The sequence below is a fragment of the Leptonychotes weddellii genome, chromosome 11 (assembly GCF_054177405.1).
Source record: "Leptonychotes weddellii isolate Sample4059 chromosome 11, ASM5417740v2, whole genome shotgun sequence".
NCBI lineage: Eukaryota > Metazoa > Chordata > Mammalia > Carnivora > Phocidae > Leptonychotes > Leptonychotes weddellii.
The window spans coordinates 33,065,396-33,083,240 of NC_138379.1; the positions used below are offsets into that span (position 1 = coordinate 33,065,396).

Here is a 17,845-nt window from a genome sequence, read left to right on the forward strand (position 1 = left end):
TGGGGAAAAAATGAGTCAAAGAGAAGTTAAAGAACTTGCCCAACATTACACAGCTAGCAAGAGTCAGAGCTGGAATTTCAATCTAAGCAGTCTGGCTCCCAAGGCTGTACATTTAGCCACTACACATATGCCCTCCCTATTATATTTCTTATATGGACACACATAAATGAGGTAATACACACACACACACACACACACACACGTTCATTTTATATTTTTTTTTTAAAGATTTTATTTATTTATTTGACAAAGACACAGCGAGAGAGGGAACACAAGCAGGGGGAGTGGGAGAGGGAGAAGCAGGCTTCCTGCTGAGCAGGGAGCCCGATGCGGAGCTTGACCCCAGGACCCTGGGATCATGACCTGAGCCGAAGGCAGACGCTTAACCGACTGAGCCACCCAGGCGCCCCACACACGTTCATTTATACTGCGTTACTCATCGACCATTTAGTGATGGCCTTTAGGGAGGTTGAGAGAAGAAAGGAACTGGGAGGGGAACCTAAGAGACTTCAACTTATTCTGCAATTGTTTATAAAGCTCTAAGCAAATATGACAAAATGTTAGTATTTGCTGATTCTGGGGGACAGTGACAGCATTGTTGCTTCTATTATCCTTTGTGTTTGTATGTATTTTTCTTTTTTGTTTTGCAGAATAACTCCTGTCAAGTTACAAAATGGTATGACTTGAAAGACCTAAGGCCCAGAGAAGTAACAGACCCAGCAGTCAAATGAAAGAGCCATTCTAGAACCTCCTTCCCCAGGCACATGGTCCCAGGCCTACTCTGCAACCCTGCGCTGCCAGGCAGTTTGTGTGCCTTATTTTTTAACAGAATGTAAGCATGAGGACTGAGCCAGCCTTGCTTATCAGTACATCTTGGCTTCACTTCATGCACTCGCTGCATCCATGAAAAGTTGTATTCAGATAAAATGTTTGCATATCAAATCTTATTTTTCCATGGATTTACATTCTAATTTTGGAGCTGTGTTCCCACAGGAAAGAATTTAGTCCCAATATGTTAAAATAAATCCCAATTAAGAATCACAGCATTCGTCAAAAGCATTGCAGTCAATGCTCATCTCATTCTCCCACAATGCTCTCTCAAGAAAACCCTGGTCAAAAGGCCACAGAGACTACATTTTATTTTTTTTTTTTAAAGATTTTATTTATTTATTTATTTGAGAGAGACAGAGAGAGAGAATGAGCGGGGTGGAGGGGCAGAGGGAGAGGGAGAAGCAGGCCCCCCGCTGAGCAAGGAGCCCGATGCGGGGCTCGATCCCAGGACCCTGGGATCATGACCTGAGCCGAAGGCAGATGCTTAACCATCTGAGCCACCCAGGCACCCTAATATATATTTTTAAAGGATTTTATTTATTTATTTATTTGAGAGAGAGAGCGGCAAAGGGAGAGGGAGAAGCAGGCTCTCTGCTGAGCAGGGAGCCCGATGCGGGGCTCGATCCCAGGACCCTGGGATCATGACCTGAGCCGAAGGCAGCCGCTTCACCGACTGAGCCACCCAGGCACCCGAGACTACATTTTAAATGGATACATATTAATTCTGACTTTCTTGCATGTTCTCTTTGGGCGCCAAACCGATTACCAGGTATTCATCTGCAGGTATTCCGCAGGCCCCTCCAAGTGAAAGACTCATAAAATTCTATTAAATGGAATTCACCAACTGACGAGACAACCATCTGTCCTAGTTGATTTAAAATACCTGCCAAAAGATATTTTGGCAGATGTCCTTTGGTTTCTCTTAAGAGAAGCTGTATCTTTATCACATCACATTTATTTATTCATTCCTGCTCTCATGCATTAGGGAAAAACAAGCAGGAGGTGGAGTGGGGCTGAGACGAAGACTCTGCAGGTATAGACCCCTGAGTTCAAATCCTATGTCTGTCACTACTGATAATGTGAGTTCCAGGGACTCTCTAGATCTTGTTTCTTCATCTGTATGATACGATATGAAATTAGTACAAAAGTAGGAGTGTTGGTAGAAGGATTAGAGACAAATAAACTTGAGGAGTTGAAATAATCCTCTTTTTAAAAAAAACATCCAGTTCAGACAACAGCTATCCATCCTCATTAGGAATTTAGTACAGTAGGTAATTGCAAATACTCTTTGAAAGAAAACAAAATAAATTCAGTTGTCTGAATTTAAATGCATAAATCGAGGGCACCTGGGTGGCTTCGGCAGTTAAGTGTCTGCCTTAGGCTCGGTCATGATCTCAGGGTCCAGGGATTGAGCCCCGAGTTGGGCCCTGAGTAGGGCTCCCTGCTCAGTGGGGAGTCTGGTGGTCCCTTTCCCTCTCCCTCTACCCCTCCCCCTGGCTCATGCTCTCCATCTCTCTCTCTCTCTTTCAAATAAATAAATAAAATCTTTAAAAAAAAAACAAATGCATAAATTGTTTAAAGTTATCTGAACTTACTTTATACTTATTTATTTGCAAATTGTCTGTTTCCCCTTAAGAGCCAGACGTTGTCTGATTTGCTGTATTCCTCGTACTTGAAAGTGCCTAGCACATAGTAGTAGGTACCTGCTACATATTTAATGAAAAAATGTATACTTGCTGAACTCTTAATAATAATGATTAACATCTAATTTTTTATTGCTTACAATGAACTTGTATTATCTAAATCAACCCCTAAGAATATCTTTTTTGTTTTGTTTTGTTTTGTTTTGTTGTTTTTAAAGATTTTATTTATTTATTTGACAGAGAGATAGCGAGAACAGGAACACAAGCAGGGGGAGTAGGAGAGGGAGAAGCAGACTCCCCGCCGAGCAGGGAGCCCAATGCGGGGCTTGATTCCAGGACCCTGGGATCATGACCTGAGCCGAAGGCAGACGCTTAACGACTGAGCCACCCAGGCGCCCCAACCCCTAAGAATATCTTTATCATAGACATTACCATTATTACCCAATGTCCTGAGAGGAAACACATTCCAAGAGGTAAAGTAATTTGCCCAAGGCCAATATGTTAGTATGGAATTGGTACATATGCATAGTAGTTTCTAAAAGAATTACTATCTTTTTACATTCTCTGCTTTCTCTCTCCATCTCTGTTCTCCTTAATGTACTATTTGATGGGAGAAGGAGCATGACCGAGAAAACAGATTTTAGTGCAGATGTTAGAAGTATGCATATTTGGGAAATTATTTATTTTCTCTATGATATACATTTAGTCACATAGCCACTGAATGATTTTCCAGAATATGCCAGTGCAGGTGTTAATTTGCCCAGAGAGGAACTAACCCTCTCCACTCCCACGGCTTGCTTGAGTTTTATTTTGGCAAGAGCAAAAATACCTATATTTGGGAGATGCTGGTATGTGAATTGAATCACTCCACTAATTGATTAAATGCAAAGTTATACTAAATCACTCCACTCAAAGTGAGGTTGACTTGTAAATGCTCCCAGAGGTAATTAGTGACTAGGCGCATCCAATCAACAGAAAAAACAATTCAGACTTGGGCAACAGTGGGTGGCAGGAAATGTGGAAGATCAGCATTAAACAAACCCTTTGGGTAACTCCATCTTATTCAGAGTTTCTAAGCATTAAGAGCTATAACTCAAGCTTCAAGTACCATTTTGTGAAAATGATTACGCAAGAGCAGTGCTCCTATGACATAGAAACTACATATTTAATTCCTGTCCATTTTTCAAGGTCTGCTTCGGGTGCCACCTCCTCCAAGGAGCTTCCCCAAGTTATCCAGTGAGAAGTTTCTCTTCAACATACTCAGGACTTTATAATCTACAACAAAGCCAGTTCTCCTCTTCCCCTCTACATTAGAGTGTCCAAGGGCATTCTGTGTTTGCCCTTCTAGACTATAACCTCACTGGGGTCAAGATCTTTGCCTTATTCATCTGTGTCTCCCACAACATCTAGCATAAATCCTAGAATGCAATAGGTGCTAAAAGCCTCAATCTTCCCGAAGTATCCCACATTAGCCTTTGTTCTATCTTGTCACGTAAAACAGACTACTTGAAAGATACTATCTATTTTTTTTCTTTAGAAACTCTTCTAAAATAGAACTCCTGAAAGGTAGCATTTTCCTGGCAGGAGAAAAAAAAAGCAACACATTAAAGAATCTGCACTCATGCATATTCTAATTCACTTTTATAAATGAGACACCAATGGACAGACACATCCTCCCAACTACTTAAGAGCAAGGCACTGTCAGTCAGAGAGAAGTACGGTTCCAAACCCTCAGATCTTCTCTGAGTCCCATTCAAGGCAAAGCAGAGATTTTCCAAAATGATTTTTGAAACTCTAAAGCTGGTATTTAGGATGTTTTTCAGCTTAGAGAAAATCTATGCCAGTCTTACACATAGCCATTCATTCTCTCTGCCCCCTTCCCCAATCCCTAGTAAAATATAATTTGTTTCAAGTAGGAAGGGAATAAAAATCTTACTTATTCTATTCTCTGCACTATACAAGGACAGCAGTGACAAAGACAACCCTAAAAGGCTGGCCAGCCCCAAAATAAATCCTATCAGGCTTTGGAGTTGGTATTTTAGGAGTGCTTCCAGTTAAGTAAGCTTTCTATTTAAATTCATCAATATTATTAATAAGCTAGCATTGAAATGAAGGTTTTCACTCCCTTAATATAGATCAAATCAGAGCTGGACTTAGGATGGTGAAATATGAGAAGGAATAAAAATAAATGAAGAATAATGAATTTGTTTCTCACACTTTACACCTTTCAGAGTGCCTTCTCATACACTGTCATTTAATCCTTACACCCAGTCTGTGTATTCTTCCCATTTCCAGATTAGGAATCTGGAATCTTGTATATGAACACATATACATTGAAAACATTAAGTGACATATCCCTGGCACCCCTAAGTATTCCCTCAAGGTACTTTGATTTACTCATTGATAAAATGGGGCAATAAAAATACTTACCTTATGTGGTTGTAGTGAGGATGATATAAATTATTACATATAAAGTCCTGAGCCCTAATCTTCTGTCCCCTCCCCAATCCTCTGCTTTTCCCGCTAACCCAATCTACCACTGCAGGTTAAAATCTGACACTAAGAACACACAAGATGAATAATACACATAGAAGGCCAAAGTTATACCCTATTATTTAAAAATGTATGAACTCACATCTAATGAGAGCTCACCATGTACCAAATACAGGTGTAGCACTTTATGTGTATTCATTTATTTCATCCTCACTACAACCATATATAGCAGATCTTATTATTACCCCACTTTATCAATGAGTAAATGGAAGTACTCTAGGCAGTGAGCTTAAGGAGCTTGCTAGTTGCCATCATGTATTAATATTGAAAGACAGGATTTTGTAGCTTGCCCATATTAAATGTGGTGTGGTAAAAGAGTAAAATCTCAGAGCCTCTCTAGACTTGCACAGTCCAACAGAGTAACCCCTAACCACATAGAGCAACTGAGCACTTGAAATATGGCTAGTGTGGGCAAGGAAATAAATTTTTAATTTGAATTTGAATTAATCTGAATTTAAATTTAAAATGAATATTCAATGAAACAGCAGTTTTCAAGACACTGGATATCAGTTCCTGAAGGGCAGTAATCCTTGAAAATTGGAAAACAATAGAGAAGAGCCCTACAACTACCCAAGCTTATTGCTCCAGGAGAGGTCCCAAGCTGTGTCAGAGGAATAACTCAGGCAGAGCCCAGCAACTTCCCTGAGTTGAGGTGACAAAGCAGAGAGTTAGGGGAGACACCAAGGCACTTAGATTTCACAGGACAGGAGACATGAATGGAGACAACAGCAGAGAGAAAAAAGTATGGATCTCTCTCAAGATCAGTACTCAGTGGATTACATGCATATGAGAAAAGTACCCAAAAACACAGAACCAGCACCCAAAAGGTAACAGTGCTCAATATACACGCAAGGACAGAGAATACTACCTATTTCCACCACTTAAGCTGAAAATTCTCACAATTCATAGGGAATTGGGTAGAAGGTCTTGCCTCAGTGATGGGAAATAATTAGCTCTACTCTAGATGTTAGCATTAGCACTGCTTTGGGCTATCTAAGAAACCTTAAATGTAGGATCCAAAAAGATCAAATTGTTTCCCAGTAACTTAACTGTGTCCTAGAAAAATACCATGAATATTTATTAGAATTCAAAAATAGCACTAAACAAGGTAAAATCACAATGTCTGGCATTCATTCAAAAATTACCAGGCATGCAAGGAAGTAGTAATCAGGAGAAAAATTAATCAATCAAAATTACAATAGAATTAGTGGTCAAGGACATTAAAAGAGTTATAACTGTGTTCCATCTATTCAAAAAGTTAAATGGAGACATGGAATATTTTTTAGAGTCAAAACTAAATTTACAGAGATGAAGCCATAATATAATAATATATGAGATAAGAAAAAAACACTAAATGATACTAATAGCAGACACTACAGAAGAAAACTTCAGTGACCTTGAAGTATAGCAGTAGAAACTATCAAAAATAATAGAGAAAGAAAAATGAACTACAATTTCTGAAATGAACAGAATATCAGTAAACTATGGAACAACTTTAAGCAGCCTAACATACATGTAATTGGAGTCCCTAAAGAAGAGAGATGGGGACAGAAAAAAATATTTAAAGATATAATGGCCAAATTTTTCCCAAATTTGATGAAGTACAAGAGATCTCACGCAGAAAAAAACATAAAGAACACCACACTGAGGTACATCATAATCAAATTGTTCAAAATCAGTGACAAAGAGGAAGTCTTAAAATCAGAAGAAAATTACCTACAGAGGAACAAAGATAGGGTGACACAGATTTCTTGTTGGAAACAATGCACATGAGAAGACAACGAATCAACATCTTTAAAGTACTGAAAGGAAAAAAAAAAACTGTCAACCCAGTATTCCATACCCAGCAAAAATATCTTTCAAAAAATGAAAACAGAATACTTTTTGTAGACATACAAAATCCTAAAGAATTCATCACCAGCAGACTTGCACTACTAAGAAATGTTAAAGGAAGTCCTTCAGACAGGATGAGAACAATACCAGATGGAAATAAGAATCCACACAAGGGACCGAAAAACACAGAAAATCGTAACTACATGGGTAAGTACACGATTGATTTTCTTATTATCTAAATCTCTTCAAAAGATAATTGACTGATTAAATAAAAACAATGTCGTATGGGAAATAAAATGTGTGATCACAGATCGATGACCAAGAAAAAAGAAGTAAACTATTGAAATGTTCTTATAATATACATGAAGTTGTATACTCTTACTTGAAGGTAGATTGTAATAATTTAATGATTTTTACTATAAAGCCTAAAGCAACCACTAAAATAATGAAAGACTTATAGATAATAAGCCAGCAAAGGAAATTAAATGGAATCATTAAAAAAAAACTTCAATTAATCCAAAAGAAGCCAAAAAGTGGGAAAAATGGAATAAAGAAGACACGGGACAAGTAGAAAACAAATAGCAAAACGATATATTTAAATATAAACATGTTAATAGTGACATTAAATATAAATGGTCTAAATACCTGTAAAGACTCCAGAAGGAACAGAGCTCTGCCAACACTTCAATTTTAGCCCCCTAAAACTCATTTTGGACTTTTGGGCGCCTGGGTGGCTCAGTTGGTTAAGCGACTGCCTTCGGCTCAGGTCATGATCCTGGAGTCTCAGGATCGAGTCCCGCATCGGGCTCCCTGCTCTGCGGGAAGCCTGCTTCTCCCTCTCCCACTCCTCCTGCTTGTGTTTCCTCTCTCGCTGTCTGTCAGATAAATAAATAAAATCTTTAAAAAAAAAAAAAAAACTCATTTTGGACTTTTGACCTCCAGAACTATAAGATAATAAATTTGTTTTGTTTCAAGCCACTAAAATCGTGATAATCTGTTACAGCAACAACAGGAAACTAATACAGATTTGGGCACCTAGAAGTGGGATGCTACTGTAACAAGTAACTAAAAATACGGAAGTGGCTCTGGCATTGAATAATGAGCAGAGGCTGAAAAATTTTTGAAGAGCATGAAAGAAAAAACCTAGTCTGCCACTAACAGACCATTAGTGGAAATATGGATATTAAAGACTCTGCTAGTGAGAACTCAAAATGAAGTAAACAGCATGGTAGAGAAAACCTATATCATCTTAGGGAATACATTAAATCATTATGAACAGACCATTAGTAGAAACATGGACATTAAAAATGATGCTTGTAAGGGCTAAAAAGGAAATGGAACCCAGAAGACACAGGATCCTTGTTACATAGTGGCAGAAAGCTTAGCTGAATCGTGTCCTGGAGTAATACAGAAAGCAAAACTTGTAAAAGATGAACTTGGACATTTAGCTGAGACTTCCAAGCAAAGTGTTGAAGGTGCAGTCTGGTTTCTCCTTGCTGCTTAGAGTAAAAGATGAGAGGAAAGAGAGAGATGGAGGGATGAGCTGATGAGCAGGAAGAAACTAGGACCTCTCAGCTTATTTGGACTGCAAAACACAATAAAATGAGAAGATTCACTGTCAGGAAATTCTGCTCTGGGGTGAAAACCACAGATGTAGCTGAACAACCTTTTGCTAGTGCCTCTGAAGGATCAAAAGTTCAGAAGATTCAATCACACAGAGGGCTCTTTGAAGAGATCAGGTATGTGACTGATGCATCCCCTTAGCCATCTCAGCACAGGTCAAGAATAGAGATGGGGCTATCTAAGAAAGATCTGTAGGGGGCCTCTTTTCCCATGGACAGGAGACCCTAAAGGTTCCTAGAATGTTATACCAGCAGAAACACTGCCAACTTGTACTGAAGGAAACTGAAAGAGGATGAAATGAGAAAAAGCTGAAGGACTTCGATAATTCTACAGGCAGGGAACAGGCTGATAAAACTACTCCACCACAAACACGTGCTACTCTGCCTGAAAAAGGAAGAATAACTCAAAGGAATGAGTCATGGGCCCAGAAGGCAGAGCCAAGGACCACACAGGATTATTCCCAAGCCCCGAAACTCAATATTTGAGTTTGCCTTGCTGGATTTCAAAATTTCTTGGGATTGGTGGCCCCTTTCTTCTTCCCATTTCCTTTCTATTAGCAGGGCTATCTATAACAGGCATCCTACACTTGTCCCACCATTGTATTTGGGAAGCAGATTACCTGTTTCCTACTTTTCACAGATCCACAGATGGAGAGGAGTTTTGCCCCCAAATTTATGATACTCAGAGTCACAGTCATACCTGATTTAGATTATTTAGATAATAAGATTTGGAATTTTTCAGCTGATGAGACTGGATAAGATTTTGGACTTTGAGCTGATGCCACAATGGGCTGAGATTTTGGAGAATATTGGGATGAGGTGAATGCATATTGCGTGTGGGACAGACATGAATCCTTGGGGACTAGAGGGTGGATGGTGTGGTAAGCAAAATAATGGCTCCCCAAAGATGTCCAGGTCCTAACTGCCAGAACATGTAACTATGTTACCTTACATTGCAAAAGGGATTTGAGCATATGATTAAATTACAGATCTTGAGTGGGCAGATTATGCTGGATTATCCAGCTAGGCCCAATATAATCACAAGCGTCCTTAAGGGAAAGTCCTCCTCGGTCAACCTCCCATAATGAAGTTACTCTTTCCACCAAAGAAGCTGAAAATCCCTCCCCATGGCTGGAGCCTGCTAGACATCCCAGAGGTAATTGCCAAAGCAAAGAACACACAAAGTAACAGAATTCTTGCCCAAGAAGCCCACATTTGTGGAATAAATAAGTGAATGAGTAGTGAGTAAAGTAGCACATAGGACAGAGGAAATTTTAATTCAGTTAAAAATGTGTATTTGTCACCTACTACGTGCCATGCATGGTACTTGGTTCAAGGGATGTAGGGATGTATCTAAATAGAGATGACTTCTGCCTTAATGAAGCATGACCTCTCAACAGTAACTGAGCAGACCTTGTATAAGGCAAAAAGAAAAGTAATTCCATCTGTATTCTCTTAACCACACCCAGCTTAGGAACTTCACCAATCCCTTAATAAGAATAAATGGAAATTAGCATATCCATAGTCTTGTTATGTATCATCATATAATATCTGTAGATTTATTATATACCATTAACAAGACCTAAGTGATCTATACAGTATATATATGTAAATCTCATCTCTTAATACTCGTCGAGCCATTCTAAAATAATCCTTTTGCCGTCTTGACAAAAGGCTGAGTTAAAAGAACCCTGCCAGAAGTTTTCACAGAGGAATGCCCAAACTGCCTGACTATCATATCTAATCAGGTCACTCCCCTGCAGCAACCTCTGCAAAGGCCCCCACTGCTCTGAGAGTGAAGTACAAAACCACTAACCTGGCACCACAAGCGAGGATAAGAACTACAATCATTCACAAGTATACATGGCCTCCCACCTATCAGAACGGATACCGGCCATAAATCATCAGTGTATCTAAGCCCCTGGATATCAGCTAAATATCAGTTCTGCCCACAGGGTCCAGTGTAACCCAGCCCCTCCCTGCCTCTCCAGACACTTGCCACCCCTTGGCCACACTAGACACCTTGCTATCGGTTTCTGCCTTCAGACCTTCATACACACTGTTTTCCCCGCCCAGAGTGCTCTAAACTCCCAACCCTCCCTACACCAGGCTTGCTATTCATTTTTCAAGTCTCTGCCGACACATCCATTTTCAGGGTAACCTTTACCTGACCACTACTATCTCTTCCACCCTGGTTAAATCAGATCTCCCTGTACTACTCGCTTGGGCAGCCTATACGTCTCCTTCATAGTAAGGACAGCTATTGTAATTCAATAATTCCCCGTGCAATGACTGTTTCTTTCACTCTATCTTAGAAGGGCCTGCACCTATCTTTACTTACTCTTGCTGGTAATCCTACTATTAGCATGTTGCCTGGGACACAGCACAAGTTCCATATTAACAGCTAGGACTTACTGGGGGTCTACTATAGGTATCAGTCACTGTTTTAACCACTTCGTTGGAGTAGCTCCTCTAATCCTTATAACAGCCCCATGAGGTAGGTACTAGTATTTTAGATGAGGACACAGGCACAGTAAGGCTAAGGGATTGCCCAAAGTCTCAAAGCCAGTAAGTAGTAGGGTTGGAATTTGATCTCAGGCAGTTGGGCTTTTAAGAAGCACACTACAGTCCCTTGATAATTGAGAACCAAGTAAGCTGCACCCCTAAGAGAATACAGCCATAAAACATCCTCTGTGCTCATGTACCCATTATATAGGAGAGATAAATATACGAATAAGAATAGGTGTAGGGGCGCCTGGGTGGCTCAGTCGTTAAGCGTCTGCCTTCGGCTCAGGTCATGATCCCAGGGTCCTGGGATCGAGCCCTGCATCGGGCTCCCTGCTCCGGGAAGCCTGCTTCTCCCTCTCCCACTCCCCCTGCTTGTGTTCCCTCTCTCGCTATGTCTCTCTCTGTCAAATAAATAAATAAAATCTTAAAAAAAAAAAAAGAATAGGTGTAGATATAGTACAGATACGGGTAAAGATATAGATAACAGTTGAAGACATATCCTGTAAAAGTAATGTGGCTGGCCAATGGTTTCCAAGAGCTTTGCAATTTCACTCAACTTGAGACCCCCACCAAAATACCCAAGGAAACATTTCACCGCCAAACCAAAGAGTTCACACCCATGCCTCTAATACCCCCAGCCCACCCTCAGAACACCCCTCGGTTATCTGTTATACTCTTGACATTTCTGAACATACCTTATGACAATAACACAAGAGAAATCACAGAGGTGATCTCTGGCACACACACACCACATTAACACTCCCCAGACAGATCCTCCTCCCCAAGTTCCGCCTCCATGCAAAGGACGAGGTGCCTTTACCTTGAAATAAATATGCTTTGCTGGCATTGTGCAGTCCGGACACCTGAGTCACTCCAAGGGTGGTGTTCACGAGGTCGAGCTCGGTGATAATATCCATCTGCAGGTCAGGGTCCGTCCCAAAGCCCACCACTGAAAAGGAACAGAGAGCCGTCTTGGTTTCAAATATAGACTGCTAGCAGCAAAACAGAACAGAAATTATAGAGGCCTGGAGTGGCAGGGAATACAAGGGAGCCAGTGAAGAGCATGTGGAGATGCAACCTTCAGGAGTGGAAAGGGAGAACAACTCTGCTCCACAGCCCCCAAGACACTGGAGTTTCTTTGTCCCTTCCCCCACCCTCACTCCCCGTTCATTATGGATTAAGGATCCCTTATCCAAAACCCTCAGAGCCAAATAGATTCCAGATTCAGAATGTATCATATGTTGGAAAGGTAATATGCCCTAAAAACTACATTTTAGGTAACACCCTAAGCAAAGTCTGAATCAGTACCCCATAATCAAACACAGTATTTCTGGACCAAGAAGTGTGATGTTTTCTTCCAGCTGGCAAAACAAAGACTATACGTAGCCTCTTATCAGTTGAGGTCAAGTTTCGCCACCAAATGAGTCCAGCTCAGGGTAGCTTTTGCTGTCCCGTGAGTTATGAAGAAACTTGGGGCTTCCAAACTTTTTCAGATCTGGGGACTGTGGCTACAGGATCGTGGCCCTGATCTACCCGCTTCCCAAACTGATGCAGCAGCAAAACCCGACACCACCGTCACCAGGAAACACCTCCGCGGGGCGCTCCCTCCGCATCAGGCACAGCCGTGATACCATGATGCCCAGGAGGGCCATGCCCCTGTTGGAGCAGGGTGGCGGAGGGACTGGCCCAGAAAGTGAAACAAGAGCCGTATGTTCCCTCCAAGGGGATCCCTGAATGGAAAGTTAAATTCCCAGACAACTCTGTTGGAGAACCTTAGTGCAGAGAAACATGGCCAAGAGCCCCCTATCACCCGATCTGAGAAAGGCAAAAGCTGAAAGCTTGTCTCTCACCCAGGGGGCGTTCTGTACAATGACACACTCATGGCTACAAAGTGACTTCCAATGATAGGTATTAATAAGGCTAGAGATCACTGGAAGGGACTGTGGGCAAGCCATTCATAAAGGCAGCATCTACCTACACTTAACATCTCAGGAGTGCGATTCTGATTGCACAGTCGGAAATGTTTTAATCAGCTACAGCTGTCAACTTCTGTCTGATGGCAAAGCAGTTGCCGAGGCAAGATCTGGAAACCCAATTTGTCCCAGAGAGACTGAGTGAATGGATGTTCATCAGGACATCGTGAGCTATTACAACCTCCTCTGTCCTCCCCCGCCTTCACCCCTCACCCCACAGATTTGGGGAAGGAAATCTGCCCTCTCCTTACTCTTTTCCTATGAGGAAAACAGGAGCTGCTATAGCAACAGAAGGTTGGGCTAGGCAGGCTCGCCAAGGCAGACAAAGGGTTAAACTGAAGGCACAGTGCCCAAACTGCATTCTCGGTTTCTCCTCGTCCTCTGAACTAAAGGTTCAATTTCCCCCTTCCAAATGCAGCCCGTTATAAGGCCAGTTTACTCGAGGACAGCTCTTCCTTCTCTCCATTCTGCATCCATTCATCCATGCAGTACCTTTTCAACAGGTATTAGTGAGCCCTTACAATGTAACACACAGTGCTGGGGACTGGAGCTGTCCTCACAGAGCACGCAGTCCTGAGCTAACGAGTGAAGAGGAGGCAAAAAAAAAATAGATAAGATCATCTGAGATGGCAATAAATGCCATGCAGAAAATAAAACAGTCATGGAATACAAAGCAACTTGGGTGGGGCTTTAGAAAGGACATTCAGGAAGGGCTCCTTTGAGCGGAAACCTGAATGCCTGCAGGGCTGGCAGTGGCAAGATCTGGCGGGGGGGGGGGGGACGGACAGCTTTCCAGGGATAGAGAATAGCCCACTGCAAACCAGGAACAGATTTGGCACGTTCGGGCCACAGATAAAAGGCCAGTGTGGCTGGAGCAGAATGGGCAGGGAGAGAGTGGTCGAAAATGAGGCCAAAGAGTAGGGCCTGCTTTTTGAGCCACAGCAAGGAGATGGATATTATCCTAATTGCAATTAGGAAATCACTGGAGGGCTTAAGGTGTGTGTTGAAGAGGAGGGGAGGAGATGCTCCTACTTTACATCATGATCTCACGTAAGTTCCCATCCTACCTGCTCATCCCTCACACAGACTCCCTTCACAAAGACTGGTCGAATACCTACTCTGTGCAAAGAAGGACTGAGCCACTGGGTGTCTATCAGCCCAAGTCATGGTGATGTTTTTCTCCAAGTGAGCTCAGATATCAGTTCTGTGATCACCTTGAAAAGGCAGGAAAAGAACTAATATCTCAGTTTGATCTATAGTGTTGTACACCTATATGGCAAAAATTAAATCAAGAGGGATCTGAGGACCTCCAGGCTGGTCTTTCTCTGGCTAGGAATTCGGAAAGTGAGCTGGGGAATGTGCCCTTAGCTGGACACCAGAAGACAGAAGCGTCCCTGGAGCCCCAGTGCCTTGCACAGGGGCTGACAGCTGGTACGCCCTGAATTTAGGACCTAAATAATTTTTTTTTTTAAAGATTTTATTTATTTATTTGAGACAGAGAGAATGAGAAAGAGAGCACATGAGAGGGGGGAGGGTCCGAGGGAGAAGCAGACTCCCTGCCGAGCAGGGAGCCCGATGCGGGACTCGATCCCGGGACTCCAGGATCATGACCTGAGCCGAAGGCAGTCGCCTAACCAACTGAGCCACCCAGGCGCCCTAGGACCTAAATAATTAACTGATGAGTGTGCGCACCATCACTGCTTCGGGTACAATGACCTCCGAGCAATATGCGTATCTAGGGATACCACCAGACAACAGGATGGCATTCAGGCCAAGGAAACAATCTTTGAAAAAAACTGTGGTTGAGGGGCGCCTGGGTGGCTCAGTCGGTTGGGCGTCTGCCTTTGGCTCAGGTCATGATCTCAGGGTCCTGGGATCAAGTCCCGCATCCGGCTCCCTGCTCAGCGGGAAGCCTGCTTCTCCCTCTCCCTCTGCTGCTGCCCCTGCTTGTTCTCTCTCTCTCTGTCAAATAAATAAATAAAATCTTAAAAAAAAAAAAAACTGTAGTTGACTTGATTATTGGATTCAAATCTTTACCCCTCCCAGATCCACACCCTTTGCTGCGGGGCTTTCCAATTCCTTTCACTAGAGTGAAAGTAAACCTCTGCATCCTTTGACTTTGAGCCTCGCCATCTAACTTATTTGGATCATTGGGATGCTTGGGATGTTAGCAATATTACACATGCAGAGGCCTGAACGTGCTTGTGGGGTAGGCCTTGTTCTCTTGCACCTCTGCACCATGATGAAAAGAACATGGCCCCACGGCTCCCCTGGTCCAAGGAGACGGAGACACATGGAGTAGACAACCCACTTGAGTTTGGCACCATGCCCAGCCAAACCTGACCTAGATGAGCCAGGAACAGAACAACCTACAGACATGTGAAACAAAATAAATGTAGGGGTTTTTTTGTTTTGTTTTTTGTTTTTGTTTTTGTTTTTTAAAGATTTTATTTATTTATTTGACAGAGACAGACACAGTGAGAGAGGGAACACAAGCAGTGGGAGTGAGAGAGGGAGAAGCAGGCTTCCTGCGGAGCATGGAGCCCGATGCGGGTCTCGATCCCAGGACCCTGGGATCATGACCTGAGCTGAAGGCAGACGCTTAACGACTAAGCCACCCAGGCGCCCCAAAATAAATGTAGTTTTAAGCCACTGAGTTCTGGATGGTTTGGTATGCGATATTATTGTGGCACTAGTTGACCGAAGCAGGGACTAAAGACCCACTATAATCGTCATCCTTAAAATGCTCCCAGACTAGGAGCCCTGCAACTAGACAAGCCTAAAAGGCACCCAAACAGATTCTGTAGAACTAGCAGAACACCCCATTGGTGCCCTTGGATCCCTGTCCCCAAATGAGAACACAGCACACTCCATCCACAAAGTGTTGTGGAAACAACACTAAACCAAGAGCCAGTTTCAGTCCTGTCCCCTCCCCCTACTAACTCTTGGAAAAACAGCTTCATTTCTCTGAGCCTCAGTTCCCTCATCTGTAAAATGAGGATGATCATACCTGCCTCCGGCCTCCTAAGGTTTTGGTGATAACTATGTGAACATGCCTAGCATATACGTGGTGCCCAGCTGGGCTTTGCAGCATTTGTCTTTCATAAGACAGCTCCCTGGTCCTCAACTCCACTGGAATTGTGCAAAACGTACAGATGTCCCCCTTCCTCCCAAGCCCTCCATGTGCCCAACTAACCTGGAAGGGCTTCTCGCTCTGGCTGCGCTTAGGGGAAATCTAAATATTAAGTCTACACTCATTCCTCCTCCTATAGCCCAAAAGTGAAGGGATCCCCCGGTTTTAAGATAACTGTATTGCTCTTGTTATGAAAACATCCCATAAAAACAGAACAAGAGATATCAATTAGGCTTCCAGATACACTTTTCTCCCCTCCCTTTAATTGGTCTCCTTCAGGATGAAAATGCCTTGTGCCAATAGCAGTATGTGTAAAAGAGAGTACTTTACACACTGCCTCGGGAATCAGAAAATCTATTAATAAGATAGCATTTACATGGCCTCTCCTGAACCTTATGCAGTATGACAGCGTTGGTTCCATAAAAATAATTTTTTTTTTAATGTTTCTGCTTCTTGTCCAAGCCTGGAGTTCCTGCGCTTTCCAAGGAAACTCTATTCAAGTGCTCTACTTTGGCCACTGCTGCTCTACAAATGGCTGAGGCTGGGAACTGGAATTAAGCAGGATAAAAGGCATCTGGGGAAGAAACATTTTTTTAAAACCTGGAAGGCAGCATGCCACCGTGGCAGAAGCACTAAGGGCCTGGCTCTGGGATTCACAACCTCCACCCTAATCTACACCTGCTATTGTTGGCCACTCCACAGTCCTGCCCAGGGAGTGCTCAGGCCCAAAGACCATTCAGTACACCTTCAGGGTCCTGGGCCTAAGCTCCCAAGCAAATCCTCCTGGGCCTGGCTCACTCCAAATCTAATCTGGGCTCACTGCCCGCGATGGCCCCTGTTTTCTCCTGTTCAACACAGAGAAATAGGATGCTGAAGAGATGCTCCAAGACCTCAGTTAACAGCAGGATTTCACAACCAGTTGATCGGATTCGGACCCCTGGACTCCTGCAAAGATCCCCAAAAGCAATATCCTTGAAGAATATGTTCTAGGCCTGTTCCAAGTCAGCCAAATATTGCACGTAATCACTGCAGGCTGGGGGCTCTGTTCACAGCTCTATTATTTCAGAGTTAATGAAGAGCCAGGTAAGTGCTTCAAAAAGGAAAAGCTCTCCTTTCCAGCAGGTGGCAGCAAAAGGCAGCAAAAGGGGCCCCAAGGGCTCCCCGCAGCCCCCACCTCCCAGGCCCCAACCACCACCACCATCCTGGCCAGGTGACCAAAACAAACAGGAAAGGGAATTTTGTATTCATCACACAGCCAAGCCATCGGAGAAAACTCGTGGACTTAATACGTTATTACCACTAATAATGTAGCCTTCTAAATTGTCATTATTTAAGTATGTACCTGGAAATCCCAGAGTGATCTTTCACCCAGAAATAACAAGAACTGGAGAACAGCACCTCCTATCTTGCCTCCATTTTACTCTCTTAAAACAAGTTCCCTGAACAATGAGCAATTTAAGCAGCTTCCTGTGACACCTATCATTAGATCTTTTCATATGTAACCGCTACTGCACTGCAGGGTTCCTTTAATTAAAATGTGCCTGATATCATCTATTCATTTCCATTAAAAGGCGATATCTGAGCAGCTCACTAAGTGAACCCCATGTTTATTTCATCGTGGACTGTTAACAGCCCAGACAACAATTGTCCCTCTTGACAAATAAACTTTCCAAGCGGCTGTTTGGATCCTGATAAACTAATCACGACCCAGCCTCTGCTACCAAAGAGAGTGGAGGTTTGATGCAGGAA

The 17,845-nt window shown here is 42.7% G+C and overlaps 1 protein-coding gene across 2 annotated transcripts in view; it reads right to left on the reverse strand.

The window, feature by feature from the left end:
• Positions 1–17,845, reverse strand: part of NELL1 (neural EGFL like 1) — a 794,543-nt gene that overhangs the window by 773,937 nt on the left and 2,761 nt on the right. For both annotated transcript variants that reach the window (XM_081798460.1, XM_081798459.1), the window contains exon 2: positions 11,811–11,939. In XM_081798460.1, the coding sequence (XP_081654586.1) occupies positions 11,811–11,939 (129 nt within the window). The remainder of the gene's footprint in view (positions 1–11,810; positions 11,940–17,845) is intronic.